Source organism: Sus scrofa, chromosome 1 (genome assembly GCF_054392235.1).
Source record: "Sus scrofa isolate SSC_HxYL_T2T_F1_AM1 chromosome 1, Sscrofa_HxYL_maternal_Yorkshire_Landrace_v2.0, whole genome shotgun sequence".
Taxonomy (NCBI): Eukaryota; Metazoa; Chordata; class Mammalia; order Artiodactyla; family Suidae; genus Sus; species Sus scrofa.
This window is the reverse complement of record NC_139383.1, coordinates 76,466,757-76,488,199: the sequence shown is the minus strand read 5'-3', so window position 1 is coordinate 76,488,199 and position 21,443 is coordinate 76,466,757. Positions and strand designations below refer to the sequence as shown.

The 21,443-nt window shown below is 37.3% G+C and overlaps 1 protein-coding gene across 6 annotated transcripts in view; it reads left to right on the top strand.

Moving 5' to 3' along the window:
* Positions 1-21,443, top strand: part of METTL24 (methyltransferase like 24) — a 150,642-nt gene that overhangs the window by 48,607 nt on the left and 80,592 nt on the right. For all 6 annotated transcript variants that reach the window (XR_014807176.1, XR_014807175.1, XR_014807174.1 and 3 more), the window contains one exon: positions 6,443-6,671. Coding sequence is in view for 3 of the 6 variants with exons in the window: in XM_084963118.1 (XP_084819244.1) it covers positions 6,443-6,671 (229 nt within the window). In the remaining 3 variants the exon portion in view is untranslated. The remainder of the gene's footprint in view (positions 1-6,442; positions 6,672-21,443) is intronic.

Genomic DNA, 21,443 nt, shown 5'->3' with positions numbered 1-21,443 from the left:
GAGCTCTAGAGCCAAAATTTTGTCTTTAAATAGTTTAATTAGCACAACAGTTTATATTCTGTATGAATGAGGAGTCAGAAAATCATGGACCCAAGGACCTGTTTTAGAAAATTTTTTTTCCTAATCATCCTCCTCTTGAAATTTTAATGCTATAGGTACACTGTGTATCTATTGATGTATGTCTAATCTATGCTTTAGATGTAAAAACAGGAAGTCCTTTTTTGACGCTTAAAAGTCAATTTCTGGGAGTTCCTATGGTGGCATAACAGGATAGGCAGCATCTTGAGAGCTCTGGGATGCAGGTTGGATCCTTGGTCCAGCTCAGTGTGTTAAAGATGCAGCGTTGCTGCAGCTGTGGCTTAGGGGGCAACTGAGGCTCAGATCTGATCCCTGGCCTATATGCCATGGGGTGGCCAAAAAAGAAAAAAAAAGGAATCAATTTTTGCCTCTTAGGGATGATATTATCCCTGTTGAGGATATATGTTTTAGATGAAATTTTGGCATTTTATGCAATGATATTTAATAATAATTAATAATTGTAAAATATTATTATCTACTATTCAGTGTCATTTATGCTTTGGAAAATCTAGTTCTTCCCAGTTGGCAGTTCACAGATCTGGGTAATTATTTGGCCAGATTCTCTAGTTCCTGCTGGAATGAGGAATGGACAGCTGAAACTCCTGAGGAAAACACTAATTTGTCTTCTTCCAGCATTAGTGTCTTCAGTGATGAGAGTTGAAAACGTTCCCTATATCTGCCCCAATTTTTTTATTTTTTAAAACAGCTTTGTTGAAATATAATTCGTATGCCACACAACTTACCCATTTAAAAGGCATAATTCAGTGGTTTCTAGTCACCATAGTAAATTTTAGAACATTTTCATCACTCCAAGAAAGAAGCCCTGAACCAAGTAGCAGTCATTTCCAATTCTCTCCAACCCTCTTCTTCCTCTTCCTTCTCCAGTCCTAGGAAAGCACAAATCTATTCTCTGCCTCTGTAGATTGACCTATTCTGGACATTTCAGAGAAATGGAAGCATGCAGTATGTGCCTGTTTTTGACTGGCTTTTTCTGTTTAGCATAATGCTTTCAGGGTTCCTCCATGCTGTAACATGTAACAACATTTTATTCCTTTTTACGCCAAATAATATTCCATTGTATGGATATACCACATTTTATTTATCCACTCATCAGTTGATGGACATTTGGGTTGTTTCCACTGTTTGGTTCCTGTGAATAATATTGCTGTGCACGTTCATGTACAAGTTCTTGTGTGGACATATGTTTTCACTTTTCTTGGTTATATACATTTTATGATCCCACCAGCAGTGTATGAAGATTCCAGTTTCTCCTCTCTGTCATCAACGCTTACTATTACTAGTCTTTTTTTTTTTAATTATTATTATTATAGCCATCCTAGTGGATGTGAAGTGGTATCTCATTATGGTTTTCTTTGTTTCTCCCAGTTGGCTAGTGACCTTGAGCATCTCTTCATGTGTAGGACAGAAAGGACAGTCACATTAATACTCTTAGGAATATTCTTAAAAGAATAACCAAGGACTTGAAATAGTGCCACATCCATCCTTTCTACCTTTGAGTAGCTTTGAAGAGCATGCAGTTGCCAGCACTGTAGCTAGTCCAAGGAGCACCTTTATACAACTTAAGAAAGGCGTCTCCTCCCTCAAGAACCTTTACTGCCATCTGCTGGATAATTATCATTGTGGTGACTATGATGTGAGTGGTGCCCCCTAGAGTTGTTTAGTGTACAGCCTACACAGCCACATGTAAGGGATCCTGGTTGTTGCTCTCTGAGACATCAGGAGAGGAGGGCCACGATGGTTCCTCTGTTATTCTATTACCTTTGGAAATTTAGTCCTAAAATCCTCCCCCTTCCTGTTACTTCAACAAATCTGTCAGATTTGATGGCCCTTCTATGCTGAAGAGATTGTTGTGATCTCAAACCCATGCATTACTGGAGTTCCCATTGTGGCGCAGTGGTTAATGAATCTGACTAGGAACCACGAGGTTGTGGGTTCGATCCCTGGCCTTGCTCAGTGGGTTAAGGATCTGGCGTTGCCATGAGCTGTGGTGTAGGTCACAGACACGGCTCGGGTCTCGAGTTGCTGTGGTTGTGGTATACTCTGGCGGCTACAGCTCTGATTAGACATCTAGCCTGGGAACCTCGAGTGTGGCCCTAAAAAGATGAAAAGACAAAAACAAACAAAAAAACCGCATACATTACTATATACAGCATAATATTTATTAGCATGAGTTATATAATTTTATCTTTCCCCCATGTAGAGGTGTAGGTTAGTATTCATGAAGGTTTATACCTTTGAATATACCTATTAACTGCTTAACTATTTCAGAAATGAGTTGTAGCAGGAATTGGTAGTGTTCTCCAATAGTCATTCTTCCATTCTTCTTTGGTAACAAAACTCCTGAGTTTATCAGGGCAGCCTTCCCTGCAGCTATAAACGGCCATATGACTAGCTTTGAGCAATGTAATATAAGTGCAAGTGACGTGTGCAGTTTCTAGGCCATGCCCCTAGGAGGAGAAGATGTGATGTTTACTTCCCCTTTTACTTTTCCTGATGGCTGGAATGCAGATGTGATGACAGGAACTTGAATAACTATTTCAGACCTTGAGGTAAAAGCCATATGATCTGTGTTTTATATGTATAGCCCATCCCATGCCATGTTGGATATTGTACTATATATTCTAGGAATTCCAGACCCTACGTAACAGCTTTCTTTCCCTTAGGGCAGCATTATGTGGATTTGTCTATCATCACTCATCTATTTACTCAGCACTGGGGATTCAGAAATAAGCAAGATTGACACAGCCCTTTTCTTAATGGAGCTTTATTGTCTAGTAGTTGACAGTTCCCCAGATTCCCAAGATCACAAATATTCCTTCCATGATCCTGTGTCCCATGCTTATTTAAAGTGAGGTAGAGTGTAAAGAACACATGCTTTGGTACTACCTGGATTGGATTTGAGTCCTGATTTTAACCACTTTGGGCCACTTTTTGCAACATGTGTGTTTATTACCTTTGTTCTTCCTCTTTTTACATCTACCACAACCTTGACTAATTTAAACTAAGCTTGAAGAAGTCCTTGTTTTTTTTTTTTTTTTGCTTTTTAGGGCCGCACCTACAGCATATGGAGGTTCTCAGGCTAGGGGCTGAATCAGAGCTATAGCTGCTGGCCTACACCACAGCCACAGCAATGCAGGATCCTTAATCAGCTGAGCAGAGGCCAGGGATCAAACCTGCAATCTCATGATTCCTAGTTGGATTCTTTTCTGCTGTGCCATGACAGAAAATCCCCATTTTTAATAAATGAAAATAAGAATTCAAATATTGACTAAATAATTGTAGCTTATTACTCTCCAAATCAGGACATACTATATATTTAGATTAAGTGGATTTTATTTAGTAAAAGTAACTTAACAAAAAATTACAAATTTTACCATCTAATGATTAACATATATGTGTATTTGTATATACTTATAATATTTCTAATAGAGAGCACTTGTACATGTGCACAAGATTTCTGAAAGAATACACAAAAAACTGCTGATTATTTCTGGAAATTGATGGCTAAAATTCTAGTGGTAGGAAGTATTTACTTTTCATTTTCATCATTCATTTCAAGTTACTTTACAACTTGAACTTTTTCTAAGTTTATTGGTTTTAATTAAAAGAAATTGAAAACATATTAATATATAATAAAGTACTAAGAATACTAGTTACACAACTGTGTGTGGTTAATTCTTAATTTTTTTGAGGCCTTGATTAAAATACACACATGTTTTATATTGGAAAATCTTTTTTTGAAACAATATTTTGAAAATCCAGAGACAAATTTCTATGCTCTAGAAAATTTATCTACAAATTATATTTAATGAGCACTTTTTTGGGCTAGTGTTTTGTTCTTTTAGTAAAGCTACAAAACTGCCATTTTTCCATTGGGTGATCTATGATAATATGAGTTTGCTCTTCTAAGTTTCCAGATTCAATTAAATGAAAAAATTCCTTGGTATAGGTGAACTCTATATAACATTCTTATCTATATGGAAACAAATCTGTCTATTGAAAAATGCTTTATAGTGTCTACTGCAACTCTTGGATTTAGATTTAATGCCAGGTTTATCAGTTAGCTATTGCTGTGTAATAAGTCACTCTAGAACTCAGTAGTTTAAAACTATTATTTATTATTGCTTACATGTCTGCACATCAGCTGGGTTTTAGTTGATTTAGGCCAGGCTTGGCCGAGAGACTTCTCAGGCTGAGGTGGCTGAGGGCAGCTCTGTGTTTCGTAGAAGGCCGGTGAATTGGCTGGGGCACCTCTGCTCACTGTCTTTTGTTTTCCTGAGGCCAGCAAGCTGTCCAGGGTAGGTTTTTATCACAATGATGGTACAAGAGAGTGAACTGAAGCATTAGAAGCATAGTATCAGGACTGGTATCATGTCCCTTCCTTCCAAAAAGCAAGTCACATAGCCATGCCAAAAAATCAGGGGGCAGGAAAGGACACTCTATTCATGATGAATGTGGTAGTAGTGTGGATATTGGGGTGAAGAGTTAGGACAAGTGAGTCAGTCTGCAACACCAGATTAGATAAGTAACAAATTGGAAAGCTTAGATAGAGATTTCAGGGGCCCAAGCTGGGTGGGTTCAATAGGAGATTAAAAATAGAAAACAGGATCTTTTAGATATAAAGAATGGGAGTGAGTTTGTGAGAAGAGTGCTGAATCTTTTTCTAGTCAAAAATGTCAAGAGGTTTATATCTGAGAGATAGCAGAGGGCTGATATGACATGAGTCCAGTGAGAATAAAGCAATGTAGTGGGGAGTGAAGGGAAAGAGTAAGGCAAATAGGGAGTTTCCATCATGGCTCAGCAGTTAATGAACCCAACTAGGATCCATGAGGATGTGTGTTCGATCCCAGGCCTCACTCAGTGGGTTAAGGATCCATGAGCTGTGGTATAGGTCACAGACATGGCTAGGATCCTGTGTTGCTGTGGCTGCGGTGTGAGCCAGCAGCTCTAGCTCTGATTTGACCCCTAGCCCGTGTGCTGCAGGTGTGGCCCTAAAAAGCAACAGCAAAAAAAAAAAAAAAAAGAAGGCACATAGAGTATTAAGCATGTCTTGGTGTGGAATTCCTGTTGTGGCTTGGTGGGTTACGAGCCTGACTAGTTTCCATGAGGATGCAGGTTTGATACCTGGCCTTGCTCCGTGGGTTAAGGATCTGGCATTGCCTTGAGCTGTGGTTCAGGGCACAGACATGGCTCAGATCCTAAGTTGCTGTGGCTGTGGTTTAGGCCGGCAGCTGCAGCTCTGACTCAGTCCCTAGCTTGGGAAATTTCATATGCCACAGGTGTGGCCTAAAAAATAAATTAATTCATTAAAAAAATTTTTTTAAAAAGAATGTCTTGGTGAAAGATCTCTGTTCTGAGGACTTATTTTAGTTAACTAAATTGTTAACTAAATGAGCTTGTATGTTTCCAAATTATAAAATAGTCTTAACTAGTAGAGTCTAGAAGATTAAAACGCTATTTCTGCACTGGGTTCAGGTTTGGCCAGTGCATTATAGATACTCTGCAGGATTTTGTTATCTTCAATCACATCTAATTATAGTATTTTGGGCAAGTCATAATTGCCATTTAAAAAATCATCCTCTCTCAGTTAATTTCATGTTTTTCATTCAAAATTATGCTTCAGTCAGTTACAAACCTTACATAACCAAGTAAGGAATATTTCTGAGTCTATTAAAAATTCATAGGTATATGAATGTTCCATGTGTTACCTGTGTACTTAAGTAAAATTAATTCATGATTTCTTCCCTCAGTTGATGTGAATTTAAGTGATATACCTCTTTTTCTGCTTGAGTACCAGATGTAATAGAACTGCATACATCTACCTTTTTTTTTTTAACTGTACTATTTAAAATTTACTCTATTTCCAAGAAAACAGATGTTGTCTTTAAGTCAAACTGCATACACAGCACTGTGGCCTTTACAAGGGAGATAACTTATTACCTCATTAGTAGAATGCACCTCTCCCTAAGGATCCTGGGACTTATATTTTTGACATATTCTGAGCAAATCTCTTAAGATGACTATATAGTCTTTTTGTTTCATTGCTACTATAGTTTATATCTTTAAAAAATCATTTTGATGTGCTTTTACATGTTTGAACATGTGATTCTCTGATCCTCATTTAGCACATAATTTCTCTACTTTCATTTACCCAGAAGCTGTTAGGATTAATGCTTTTTTATGAAGGAAGGTTTATTGAATGTGTACAGCTAGTAGTGTAGTAAAACAAGAGAAGGCTTGATATGACTAAGAAAATTGGCCCTGGCAGTGTCATTTTTGTTACTTCAATACTTTTGCTCTATTATATTTTTTGGTTGTTGATTCCCATCCACTTTCTTTACAGGCTGGGAAGTGATGATACCCGTTTTGAGGTTGGCATGGCCAATGATGGATGTGAAGTGCATCGTTTTGATCCTAGTGTTAAATCAGCTCACGTTCTGGAAAACGAGCGTCTTTGGTATCACCGCTTGTCCATCAACTGGCGGGACCCCCACCCAGCTGTTGCTGCCCAAAAACCGTACAGCAGCACCAGAAAACTGAGGACCATTTTGAATGAATTTGGACATCACAAGGTCAGATTTTTCATTTGATTTCATATTTAAAGTGAACAAACTCATAAGCTTTTTTTTAAAAACACACAGCCCAAGGATTGGATAGGCGAAGGCCCAGTTTTATCTGTACTGATTAATTATTTATAGAGTCAGCTCTGTAGATTAAAAAGTTTAGACAAAGATACAGATATTTACATTGATTTCACGATTTTAGTTATTGTCTACTCTACTCCACTCCTATTTTGACCAAGACTGGGCAAGGAGACTAAGAAACTGACTTTTGGCATGGGCTCAAGAGTACCATTTCCGTTTGGCAGTTGATTTTAAATTTCCAGATAGAGCAAACTGCTGATGTCAGCTTCAAATATAAAAAGTAATGAGCCAGATTTATGATTAATAAGAGATTACTTGTGTATCATGTTTCTTACTGCTGTGACAGTGATTTTTGATTCTGTCAGGCTCTTAAAGGTCAGAAAATGTGTATAGCTTTGATTAAAATGTACTTTGTAAAATTAAATGAATATATGTTTATTAGAACTGATCTAATTATGTCAAAAGATGTCAAATCTCTACACATATTTTATTGTGAATGGATAGTAAAAGGAAACTCAGTCTTTGAACGGTGTTTTTTTTTTTAGTGTAGACATGGCTAATAGCATTCTTTAGGCAGATACTTGTGTTTGATTGCCAATTCTTCTTGAACTTGGCTTATCATGGCCTATTATTCCCAATCAGAGATGGCATGTAATTTAAGACATGCCGGAATGGGTGTTTCCGAGATACAATGTACATGGAACTCAATTTTAAACTTGAGTTGACTGCTTAGTCTTTAATACAGACTTTTCCTCTCCATTGTTTTTTTTTCCTCTCCCACCCTCCTCTTTCTCCTGCCCATCCCCCTCCTCTTCTTTCTCTTAAAAAAACAAACAAACAAACTCAAAACAGAAAACAAAAACTTCCTTTAATTGGTCAGCAGAAACTTATTCAAGAACTTCAAAGAACTTGCTATTCTTTTAACATGTGTTTTAAATTTTATCTTTGTATTTTGGTTTGCCATTGAGAGTAACTAGCACTTAATATTTAGGAGCCTTAATGAAACACATATAGGGTTTGGGGGTTTAAAATCTTTGAAACAGAATCCAGATAAGTGGGAGCATTTTTCAGAACTTTATTTTGTTTTCACTGCTTGTTACCTTCATGGACATGTCTTTTGTAGCTGAAACTGTAGGCTTTACTCTCTAACATGTCAACTCTAGATTAAAGAGCTAACTACTGATTCTTTGTGTTCATTTAGGAGTCTTGCTGATCCTTCTTAATGCTCTTGACATCCTAGCCCTATCCACCTCCACTCTTCAAAGAAAAGATGGAGTAGAGCAAAGAGGTGAAACACAAAGCCATTTTGCTTTTTTTTCTGTAATATTTTAGCCAAAGATTTGGTAAATGTGAGGATAAAATGAGACTTTGAAAAATGACTGTGGATATAATTTATCAAAGCCACATTTCATATGAAAAAAAGTTTTCAGATAATCAGGCACCTGAATTGTGCTTGTTGAACTCTATGGAAGCTGCAGTGGGCAATCCTTCGTGCTGTAGATTAAGTTACAACACTGTTCCTGAGGCAGCAGCAATGTTTACAGTGATAACTAAAAGGGATAAGTGTTTCAAAAGATTTTTTTAATATTCCTAAGGCTATTGTTTTTATTGAAAACACTGATAATGACACTTAAAAATGATTGAGAGAGCAATTTTATGTTACGGGTATTTTACCACAATTTAAAAAAGTAGATGAAAAAAAATCTCATTAATAATGAAAGCGATCTGGTTCAGAATTGCCAGGTATGTATTGGCCCCTTAAAAAAAAAGTCCCTTGTTGAAAATTTAAACAATGCTGATGTTCTTTCATGGAGATGTTTTTGGGAGAATACTTTAAAACAAAAACAACAAAAACTAAAGCCACTGGTAAGTGATTGCTTCCATTAGGAACATGTTTCTAGGAGCTGTGTGGTGCCAGATAAAAGGAAACCTTGTTTCTGGCCTACAGCAGGCAAGGTCTGTTTTCATTTCTCTGCATGTATACAGACCCTGGTAAATAGGATGTAGCTTTGGTAGGGAAAACAAATAGGAACAAAAACACTGAAAAATGTCAGTGCTTTTGCCTTGCCTCTTTCACTCACTTTTAATGAAAGTCCATAGAAACCAAAAAGGTTTCTATTGTTTTGTTTTCACTTGATGAATTTAAAATATCTCATATAGTTTTGCAGTGTTTCTCATGTTAAGAAATTATTTTTCTTCTCTTTAGCCATACCTAGATTCTAGCCACTCAGGAAAAAAACGTAGGCAAAAATAAAAGGCAGAATTCTGAGGGGGTGACAGTAAGATCACATGGTTTTCATACTGCTTTTAAAACTCTTTGGTAATTTTAACTTCAAACTGTAAATCAAAACTAAATAAATAAATAAACATTCCTAAAGCATCAAGTGAGAGTAGCTGCATCAGCAAAAGCATGTGCATTGGAAGCCCAGTCTGTCAGGGAATAAAATCACCTGGATTCAGCATTATTTGAAATGATTAACTGTCTTCTCTTGGCTGAAGTGCTTGTTGCTATAACTATGAATAAGAATTTTTCCAGAATGTGACTAGAAATATCGAATCTGAAATTTCTGCTCATATTAATTGTAATGGATCCTTTTTTCTAAAGACTTTATTGAACAGTATCCTAAATGACCCAGGCTGGCTAATGAGAAATTATTATTATTATCCCTGTAAGCTCATTGCTCTGGGTTTGAGGCATGGATCCTCTTGTTGGTTTTTGGCATTGGGTGCAAATTATTTAACCTTTCTGGCACTTAGTTTGATTGCCGGTAAAATGAGGACAATGATACCACCTAAATGGATTGTTTCTGAGAATTAGATCAGAGAGCACAGTGTGAAAGCCTCCAGCAGGATGCATGGCATGAATTTGTCATTTGATTTTAAATTCCAAGAATTTTTATTAACAATTTCAGTAAATTTTTTACTAAATTGTATAGGAACATCTTTTTCTCTCTTTCCTTGTTTTCAGGGAAAATATATCAAAGACTTTTCTGAAAATTGTTAACTGCACCTAATTCTAGTCCAGAATTTTTAATGAAAACTTTGTGTGAAATTGAAGAGAATCGGTACCTTAGACTTAGGCTTAGAAGAACTATTATTTCTTGCTGCCTCAAGGCACTGAACAGCTTTGCTGGCGACTGTATAGAAAGTAAATACTTTGTTGTATAGAAATGAAATAAGCTGCTGAGAATTAATGTAGGGAAGATATAGACCATGGGGTTGGGGCTACCAGTCAGGGGACCTAAGTGGAGCTGGATTTCCTGGGGGTTGTGGGTTCTTCCTCACCTGGAGACTTGCCCCTGAGGCTGAGTGTCCATTTGGACCCTAAAAGGAATACCACTTGCTGCTTCTTTGGGCAGAGAGCCCACCATTAACTATAAAACTTCTGTTCTGTTGTGTGATTGCTGCTATGTTTAAGAAAATATGAGCTTTGAAATTAAACTATGAGAACATTCCTTCTTCTTCTTGCTTATGAAGTTTGCAAATATAAACAATATGTTGATACTGCCATACATTGAAATGCTTCCTAAGAATACTATTCATGCTTTGCTAATGGAAGTAGAAAGTGATAGACTCTTTCAGAAAGAACATTCCACTGTTCCACTATTTTGTCACTTTTTATTTCTAGAAATCCTCTTTGCCCTAAATTCTATTTTGCCTGCTATTAGTTTTCCCATACCAGCTTTTGGGGGCACTAGTTTTTTATATGAAATGCTCTTCTAGAGTTCTTTATTTTCATATTTTTTGGATATAGTTTTAGTTTATGTATAGCCTGTAGGAGTGTCATATTTGGTATATGTCTGGATTATGTTTTTACATCTAATCTTTAAACAGGTGTGTTTAATTCACATGTTTATTGCGATTACTGGAATATTAGGATAAATTTCACTTCTTTCTAATTGGGCTTTTTTTTGGTTTTTTAGTACTTGGCAAAGCTTGTTTTTTTATTCTTCATGGTTACCCTTAGATTTTAAATGTATAGAATTAACTGTAAAATTTTAAAACAACATGTAAAATTATTTGGTACTTCTATATTCCTCCTAAACACAACAAAGATCATAGCAAGTTAACTACCTATTGAACTTGGGCCCCACATTGCTATTATCAGGAATTTTAGTTGAGATAATTGTAGATATATATGTAGTTGTAAATAATAGTACAGAGATTCCATATATCCTTTCCCCAGTGGCATCATATAGTATGTTGTCACAGCTGGATACTGACAGTGATACAGTTCACATTTCTAACACCATGAGGATCATGTTACCTTTTCATAGTCACACCTACCTTCTTTATCCTCACCTCTTTCCCTAGCTCCCGATAATTACTTATCTCTTTGCCATTTCTATAACTTTGTCATTTTAGGAATGTGATATAAATGAAACTGTACAGTGTATAATCACCTTTGTTGTTTAACAGAGATCCTAAGATAATAGTGAACACAATTAGAAAAGAGAAGGAATTTTAAGTGTAAAATTTAGGAAGAAGGAGGTAATATTTTTATTGTATCTATTATTATTATTTGAGCACTCATTGGCAGATAATCTGAGTGGATACTGGAAAACTCAGAATCTGATGAAAAATTATCAAACAATTAGAGAATTTAATGAGTTGTCTGAGTGCAGTGTACAAAAATTAAAAACCTACACTTTTATCAATAGCCAGTTAGAATATATAAAGAGAAGACATATTTACAAAAGCAACCAAAAAAAAGTTAAAAATAAACTTAAGATATGTGCAAGGTCCATAAGAAGGAAATTTTAATTATTCTAGAATTTAAAGGAAGATTTGAACAAACTCAGAAACCATGGCATGTTCTTGGATAGAAGGACTCATCATAATGATTTAATCTTTCTTATGTTAATCTGTTCATTTAACATGATCCCAGTAAAATTACCAGTAGGATTTTTTTTTTAGAATGAGATGAGCTGATTCTAGAGTTCATATTGAATTAATGAGTAAAAATATCCAATCAAATTATGGCATTGAAGAGTAGTAAAGGAAGTTGACTAGCTTTATGAGATATTAAAATCCTTAGAAAATTAAAGTTCTTATAAATCTATGATAATTTTTTAAATGGTGCACTTATATTAATATATAAATAGGTTAATGAACAGAATAAACAGTCCAGAAGTAGATCCAAATATGTGCAGATTTGATATTCAATAAAGGTGTTATCTCAAATTAGTGGGAAAAAATAGGCATTTCAGTAAAAGCTATGTGGACAACTGGTAGGCATGTTTAAAAATAAATAATTTTGATCCATGATTGATGCCCCTTAACCAAAAAATTCAAACCAATCAAATAATAAATATTTTAAAATAGTTTTTAAAATGGCTACTATAAAAATACTAGGGAAAGGAGTTCCCTTCATGGCTCAGTCGTTAACGAATCTGACCAGGAACCATGAGGTTTTGGATTCGATCCCTGGCCTTGCTCAGTGGATTAAGGATCTAGTGTTGCTGTGAGCTGTGGTGTAGGTCGCAGACGCGGCTTGGATCTAGCATTGCTGTGGCTCTGGCATAGGCTGTCTGCTACAGCTCCGATGAGACCCCTAGCCTGGGAACCTCCACACGCCGCGGGAGTGGCCCTAGAAAAGGCAAAAAGACCAAAAAAAAAAAAAAAAAAAAAACCACTAGAGAAAAAACTATACAGAATTCAAAAAATAATACTGGGTCATATGGTAGTTCTAGTTTTAGTTTTTTGGGAAACTACCATAGTCCACAGAGGTTGTACCAATTTACATTCCTACCAACAGTGTACCAGAGCTCCTTTTTCTTTACACCCTCTCTAGCATTTATGTGTTCTTTTTGATGACAGCCATTCTGATAGGTATGAGATGATAGCTCATTGTGGTTTTGATTTGCGTTTCCGTGATGATTAGTAATGTTGAGCATCTTTTCATGTGCCCTTTGGCCATCTGCATTTCCTCTTTGGAAAAATGTCTATTCTGGTCTTCCACCCATTTTTTAATTGGATTGTTTGTTTTTTGATGTTGAGCTGTGTGGTGAAGATGTGGAGTAACTGGAACTCTCAAACATTTCTGGCAGGAAGGCAATTTCTTTGCAAACGAGTTTGGCAGTTTCTTTCCAAGTTGTTACATTTACTAATTGTCCCAGCAAGCCCACTTCCCAGGTAATATGCGTATGTCCACAAAGAGACTTGTATCTGAATGTTCATAACAGCTTTATTCATTATCACCCCAGTGATAATGAATAACTCCAGTGTCCATCAACAGGTGAATAGCTAAAGCAGTTATGGTGTGAATATACCATATACAATGTACTATATATACCATTCCATCCATATATGATGGAATACCATTCAGCAGTGAAAAGGAACAAGTTCAGTAATACATCAACATGAACAAATCTCACAGGCTTCATATTGAATGAAAGAAGCCAGACACAAAAGATAATGTATTGTATGTGAAGAAGTAAAATTACTGTACATTGATAAAAGTCAGATCAATAGTCCCTGAAGCATGTGGTGGTGGAATGGAGTAAATTAACTGAAATGGTCACAGGGGAACATTTTGGGGCCTTGGTTGTTACATGGGTGTATACATCTGTCAAAAGTCATTGACTTATATACTTAAAATGTATGAGTGTTGTTGTATATAAATTATACCTAAATAAGCCATATTGCAGAAGAATGTATATAGATTTTTACCATCCACATTCCTGTTTTTGTATGTATAGAATCTTTCTGAAAACACACACAAGAAATTGGTGATACTGATTGACTCCAGGGGGAATAACTGGATGGCTGAGGAAGGACTCTGCATTCTGTACCTTTTGAATGTTATACTTTCCGAATATTTTAAAAATTAAAATATTTTCATTCCTTCCCCTCCATTTCCTTTATTCTCTACTTCTGAAGTTCCTGTTAGATGTATTTTGGAACCTCTGAACCAAGGAGAATCTCTGTCTTCTAATTGATTTTTCATGTTTTAAAATATTAATCTCTGTCCTACTTTTGGGTGAATTCTTCAGTTCTGGCTTCCAGTTCCTTAATTTCCTTTTTAACTATGTCTAGTCTAGAGTTTATACCATTTGTTGATTTTTTTAAACTATAATTATTGTATTTTTCACTTGCAAGATTTTTAATTGGTATTTTTCCCATCCATCTGTTCTTTTTTAGTTTTATATCAAAGTATATTGCTGTTGCTTCTTTGTTAAAGTAGGTATTATTCTTACCAATTGCTGTGAGTACACTAATCATACTTATTTTAAACATTTGTCAGACTATTCAAAAATTAATTTAATCTTAGAATTAAGTAATGTCCCCATTATTGCTTTGGTTGGCTGTTTCTCATCGTTTGATTTCTGTGTGTATCTTGGATTTTTATTTGTTAGCTCATTTTCAGTGGAAGGTTTTTGATTTGTCTACTTTTTTTCTTTCCTTTTTGGTTCCACCATTCTCTGCCTAGTGATTTCACAACAGCCTTCAGGGCCTGGTCTTATATAAACATTTGGGGACTTTGGCTTCTCCCAGTGAGTGTTCGTAGTTTATTTAGGGTTCCTTCCTGATCCCTGGGTACTCCCCTCCAGCCTGTGGCTTTAATCAATGAATGTGGCTTGGCTGCACTCTCACAATAGCACTTTCAGTTCCTGTTCCCTAAAGATGCACCCCCAGGACCACTTCTACCTGCTTTAGGTGAGGAACCCAGCATGTCTTGGCTTCAGTCCTGCTCACCTCTCTAGGTTCTGGTTCATGGAGATGTTCATCTTGTTTTTGAGCCCTGCTTTGATCTTTTTGCCGCCCACCCCCACCTTTTCATTCTCTTTTTTGCTTTGTGTTTGGCACGATGAGGAGGGTGTGTATCTTGCCTTCGCACTTTTCTTTAAATTGGCTTTAAATTGATTCACCTTTCTTCCTTAGAATTATCTGCAGAAATAATACCCATGGACTTGTGAATCAACTGCCCAGTTGTTTGTTTTCCAGTGTACCTTACAAATACCTTAACAAATGAAAGATTTTGAAATGCTTGTTTAACTTGCCCCAAATCATATTCTATACCAATATTGCTCATAGGTACTGTGCATGTGAACCACCTAGGGAATCTAATGAAAATGTAGATGTTGATTTAGGAGGTTTGGACTGGGGCCCAAGACTCTGCATTTCTAGCAAGCTTCTAGGCAATGCTAATGTTGCTGGTTGGGGACTATACGTTGTGTAGCAAGTTCTGTATCACAGTTTGAGAAACATAGCAGCAGAGGATACTAATAGTAATTGTCAATGCTGGAACTTGAACCTAAGTGGTTTTCACTCCAGAAGCCCAGCAGTGGGCCACTTTGTCCTCTCCTAATGTCCTCCCCTCTAGCCTGAGTCCTTACCAAGGGTGGAGTGAGGCATCTGTGCTGTGCTCGAGGTCATTTTTCCATTCTTATGTAACCAATTGCACCAGATTTGTGTACTAGACTTGCTGCTTTTCTAGGACAAGGTTTTTCTCAGGAGGAAAACCCCTTTATAAAAATGTCTCCTGGTTGTCTGCCATACCAATGCAAGGCCCAGACACTCCTGAGTCCTAGATAACTAATGGCTTTACCCTCCAGCTGGATCTCTGCTTCTAAAACCTGTGTTTCCAATTCAACTGCATGTGCAAGACCAGAGACTCTTTATTGTATTAAGGCATATCCCAACTCCCTAGTGGGGTGCTCAGGAAATAGATACTTGTCCACCTGACTTTCTCCCTGGTACCTTTCTAAATAAAACCTACATGATATCAAAATTTGAATACTTTACTTTTTCCTACAACCTACCATGGAATTAATCAGCAATAGCTTGAACATCTAGAGGCCTTAGTTACTGATACGTCAGAAGAACATTTGGGTGGAAATCTACATAGAAACAAGATATGCTGTGATAGAGGTAGAAGTTCAGGTGATTCTTTTAGGCCCGTTGGAATCTTCTATTTAGACTTGTTTATGGTCCTTTTTCAAAGAGAGGTGCGTATCTTTCTGTATATCTGAAGGCGACTTCATCTTGCAGAATTGCTATTTAATCACAATGGTGCTGTGTCTCTGTGAAATAAGCCAGTGGCACTTTAAGAGTAATGAGTCATTCATGGTACTGAATTGCAGTTTGAAAAGGCAGAGACATCTTTCTGCCTCTATCAATCTGCAGTGGAGCCTAAGGACATGAGTTGAGAACATGAGTTGAGAACTTGTACACTGAACTTTTGAGGAAAGGAGTTTTAGCTTTTTACCCTATTCACTCATCTGTAATGGTGAGATTTGCTGTGAAACAAAATGTCTTGGCTCTTCTTAATGATTTTCAAACCATTCAGTGTATCCAAATTGAGCTGTAGTCTTTGTTTCCTTCTATGTGTTTTCCCCTTGGTTTTCCTTGGCCAATAGCCGTGATTTGAAAGGTTGAATGAGAACAGTGCTCTGGAGTCCAGAGCCCCGCTCCCACCTGTTCAGCCTAGGGGTTCTCAGATTTCAGTGTTAGAATTCAGAACGTCAGACAACAAACCAAAAGTAATAGCGACACACTACAGTCAAAGTATCCAATCACTTACGGAGCTTGATTCAAATGTCAAAGCCAGGACCAACCTCAGGGATTCTTATTTAGCAGTCTGGCATGGAGCTCAGGAACCTGCATTTTTAACCAACCACACCCGACTCTACCTCAGATGATATGAAGATCACCCTTTGAGGAGGCTCCATGTGTAGAGAGGACTTCAGTGGATCAACCTTCCATTTGCAAATCCCTCATTCTTTTAAATAGGACGGAGGTCCACAGCCTGGCCGTCAGCTTCTGCAGCCTTCCCTCCCTGGCTCCTTACCAAGTCTCTGTGTCCTCTGTGCCTCAGTTTTCCCTATTGGAAGGTGAGCATTGTGAATCCCTGCCATTTGAGAAGGTTGTACAGGGAAATAAACTCATGCAGATGAGAAATATGAAAGAGGAGTTTTCATGGGACCAGAACTGTGACTTTATTTTATAGAGCATTGTGACTGACTCTTGCTTCTTTGAGATTTTCAAAGGGGCCTGGTATTAATACCAAAGAGGAAGATTTCACATATGGAGGAAATTAGCCTCCAGGGATCTGGCATTTGTTTTTCTTCATTGCTGTGTAGCAGGGGTGGGCGTATTTGTCTGAGAATCTTGCCATTTTGACCAACTTTTGGGAATGAGGGCAAGTGAATCCTGAAGGAAGAGATGGGGGCTCTAAACTCCAGGTGCCCGAAAAGGTTTCCTTTTCTGTGACTTCCTTCCTAAACTGTGGGTTGTAGAGGGATGTTATGTTCAGTACTGCGCAGCTCAGAATCACAGGGTCAGGCAGCTCTGCAAGTTCTTTTATGTATGTTAAAAGATGCTCAATGCCTTTTGACAGTAAGAGCTCCAAGAACTTGCTATGTATGGTATTAGTGAATCCTCTGAGGGAGAGATTCCTGAACAAATCTGTGAGGTCACAGCCGGGCTGTGCTGACCATTTCTGCCTCAGCAACTCAGCCATGCCAGCCTCTGAGGTTGTTACCCACGCATAAGAAACCACCCAGGAAGCAGGCTCTAGGTGCTTGGAGAAAGGTGGTCACAGTTTCACTTGGAGGTAAAACCTGGTTTAATTTTCAGCTGGTGAAAATATCAGGAAAGGAAGATTTCATTTGCCACTTTTTAGTTAAAAGCATAAGGACCTTTAAAAAAAAAAAAAACCACAAATTTCCTGGCATGGAGTAGCATTCAACAGTTTTGCAATTAAAATGATAATGAAACATTTCTTATAAGAATTTCTCTTTAAAATCATTGCGATGGGTTCACAGCACACCATTAGAAGGAATTATGTAAAGCAGCCTCTCTGTTCCAAGTTTTATTTTAAGATTTAATTTATTCCAGATTCTGCAGGAAAAAACTGTTCATGTGACAAGCCTGCTAACAGATGTCAATTTAGTTTTATAGCACATGCCTGCACTTCAGAGTCAGAAAGTGGAGATTATACTTTTTTCCTGCTGTTTATTACATGACACGGCTTCATAACACTACGCCCCAGAGGAGAGCTGATTAATAACCTATGGGCAAGCAACTTATCACCTGCTTTCATCCTCTGTAGTGTTGAGTGTAAGCTTTATTTCACATTACCCTTTTGGATTAAGAGAGGTGATGGAAAAAGCAAAGGTGACAAAAAAATGGATTTTTCTGTTTTAATATCATGTAGGTCAGAAGACAAATTATACTGTAGTAAAGAGAAATAAGAGAAAAAATAAGAATCATTCAAATAGATAGAACTAAATCTATATAAACAGTTTTTGTGGTGTTGGTCAGTAAAACAAAGTAATTCTAAATGAAAAATATGTCAAAACCAACCATAACAAGAACTCTTCATTTCTTCATATTCACAGGGCCCATTTCTCAATGTTCACATGGTATGGTAATTATTGGTTTTTATGTTACACTTCTGTTCACATTCCCATCTGTCCAGTCCATCAAATTGATTTATCCATTCCTTCATTCTTCTATCTGTTCAATAAATATTTATTAAGCATCTTCTATATGCAAGGACCTGTGCTTAAATAATACAGATACAGGGATAAGTAAGTCTCCTTTTAATTAAAAATGTTTTAAATTGCAGTAAAATATGCATAAGAGAAAACTTACTATCTTAACCATTTTTGAATGTATAGCTAAGTAATGCTAAGTATATTCACATCATTGTGCATCCAATCTCTAGGACATTTTCATCTTGCAAAACTGAAACTCTGTACTCATTAAACACTAATTTCCCTCTTCCCCTAGCCCTTGGCCACCACTATTCTACTTTCTGTTTCAATGCATTTGACTCTTCTAGGTGCCTCATATAAATGGAATCACACAGTATTGTTCTTCTGTGACTGACTTATTTCTCTTAGTATAATGTCCTCAAGGTTCATCCATGCTGTAGCATGTGACAGGATATCCTTCCTTTTAAAAGTTGACTGCTATTCCCTTATGTGTATATACCACAGTTTTCTTTATCCACTTATCTGTCAGTGGACAGCTGGGTTGCTTCCACCACCTCTTGTCTCTTGCCTATTTGTTTATCCACTTATCTGTCAGTGGACAATTGGGTTGCTTCCACGTTCACAATGAGGGTGCACATATCTTTTCAAGACCCTAGCCTCCAGGTCTTTTGGCTGTATACCCAGAAATTAAATTGCTGAATCCTGTGGTTATTCTATTTTTATTTTATTTTTTTTTGGAGAAGCTGCCATACAGTTCCTCATAGTGGCTGCACCATTTTACATTTGCATAAACAAGTCTCTTAAGATTTAACACATATCTAAAAAGACAGAAATGTGAGCCTGTAATGAGTGCCACAAGAAAAAGTGCAATGTGCTATGGAGAATGTTTAACGGAGAAGTCCAGTCTAACATGCCATTTATTTTTGTATTCCAGATGCCTTGTCCATTGGGGGAACTTAAGTGTTTGGTGGGTGGGTGAGTAGCCCATTGAGACCTTTGGTGATCAGGTCCTTTTCCTTGGTTTCTTTCCTGCCATTCAGCTGCCCTCCATTCTACAGGAATGGTAGGGGAGGGTAGGGAAAGCATTTGTTAATAGATGACTAGCTTTTCCTTGGTTGCCTCTACTGATCTTGGGTGAGATTATGGAAGACATGTTCCCAATAATGTCCTTTCTCTTATTCTGTGTATTGCCTAATATTCAGAGGTGTTTCCACCAGAAATGTCCCTGCTTCTTTTTTGGGGGAGAAAAAAGAAAGCTGCCTGTTGGATGTAAGATGAAAATGTAGGGAGTTCACGTCGTGGCTCAGTGGTTAACAAATCTGACTGGGAACTATGAGGTTGTGGGTTCGATCCCTGGCCTCGCTCAGTGGGTTAAGTATCCGGCATTGCCATGAGCTGTGGTGTAGGTCACAGACGTGGCTTGGATCTGGCACTGCTGTGGCTGTGGCTCTGGCATAGGCCGGCTGCTCCAGCTCCAATTAGACCCCTAGCCTGGGAACCTCCATATGCCGTGGGAGCGGCCCTAGAAAAGACAAAAAAAGAAAAAAAAAAGATGAAAATGTGGTGATGTTAGGGAGTCATGGGGTATTCAGGGAGAAAATGTTCTTTCTATTCTTAGAACACTGCCTCTATTCCCTAAAGAATTTTGTTCTATAAAGATAGCAAAAGGGCCTCTCACTCATTTTCTCATTCCAGTAACATTTTGCTCATTTCTCTGCTGTTTATAGGTATTTAAAATTGAAATTTACTCTTGAGATTTTTTAAAGGGAATTTCAGATGTTTAAATACATAGGCATTATATTTGGAGACTCAAACCTCTTGTTCCTGGTTTTATAAAAGAAATCTGTTTATCTAATCCCCAAACCAGTGAAAGACATGGTTATTATTCTGTCCAGTTTTTAATTTTGCTAGCAATTGAGGCAAAGAAAGAAGCTGGCCCCAAAAATATTTGGCATAGCTCATTCCTTAAAACTTTTATTGGACTTGCTGTTGCCACAGCATTATTATTTTGATGAGCTGGAGAGATCCAGTTATCTGTCTGAAATGAGTCCTGAGGGTTTCCTACAGTTGCTCTGACCATGATATTGGCATAGGGCAACAATGCCGATCATATTTCCGACTGCTGGTTTGTGGGAAGTTAGGAAGTGTTGGTTCATGTTGTCCAGTTGAGGGTTATAGGCTCACAGCCAAAAAGACCCTAATGCCAACCTTTTCTTGTGTTAAAAACACAAGTAAATTAAGCCCTTTTATGCCGTGTTTTATTTTTCGGTAAAATGGGGATGATAGTACTTTTTGTGTGAGATTAAAGCCAAAGGTCTGTAAAGAATCTAACACACAGTGCCTGGCCAGTTGCTTCCTAGATGGGAGCTGTTTATTAAATAATTATTGAATTGAGCTGATTTAAATTATTTTGGATCAATATTCAAATACTTGGAAAGGAGTATTATGGTATGGACCGTTTGGTATGTTTTATTGCTCTTACACTTTCTTAATGACAGTGGGTAATTTTTGTAGGTCAACAATTTACTGCAGAAAACATTAGAGAGTCAGTATTCCGGGCTGGATTTTGGAAGTATTTAGAACAGCAACAATGTGAATCTGATGTCCGTATACCCTTTCAATGGCCTTGGGATCAATATTTCTGCAGTGACAGTAATAAATATAATTGGTATGCGTTTCAAATAGCTCACTTGCTTCATGGCATTGGTAGAAATCTTATAATCCTGTCATTTTTCCCATGTCCATCTCTTGGGTATAAGCCCCACAGGCTTATTGCGTATACTGTTGTGGTGGTGAATATTGATGTTTTTGAAGGTATTTTGTATAGCAGTAACTCTTTTATACTTGCTACTACATTTGCCTTATGACCTTGGATTTCCTCTAGGTTGATCTTTCTCTCTCTGAAACCCTCTGTTAGATAATTCTGACTCCTTTTTGGAGACCTATCAAATAATAGCACCAACTCTTGGCTGAACTAAGTGCTCAGGAATATTCTGAAAACTTAAGTTTTCTGACTAAATGAGAGAGGTGTGGTTGCCTACCTCTGTCTTTATTGCTCCATTGCTGTGTTACTTACTGTGTTAAGCATAAACACCTTATCCAATGTGCAAGGTCTCAATTCAGTTTCCAACTTCTTTATTTTCCTCCACTTTCCTATTGACATTCTATGATTTAACCTAATTAGACAGTTTTACTTTTAACTTTCCCCAGATTCCTCACCCCATGTAGCTTCAGCCACAATTCCTTTTATCATTAA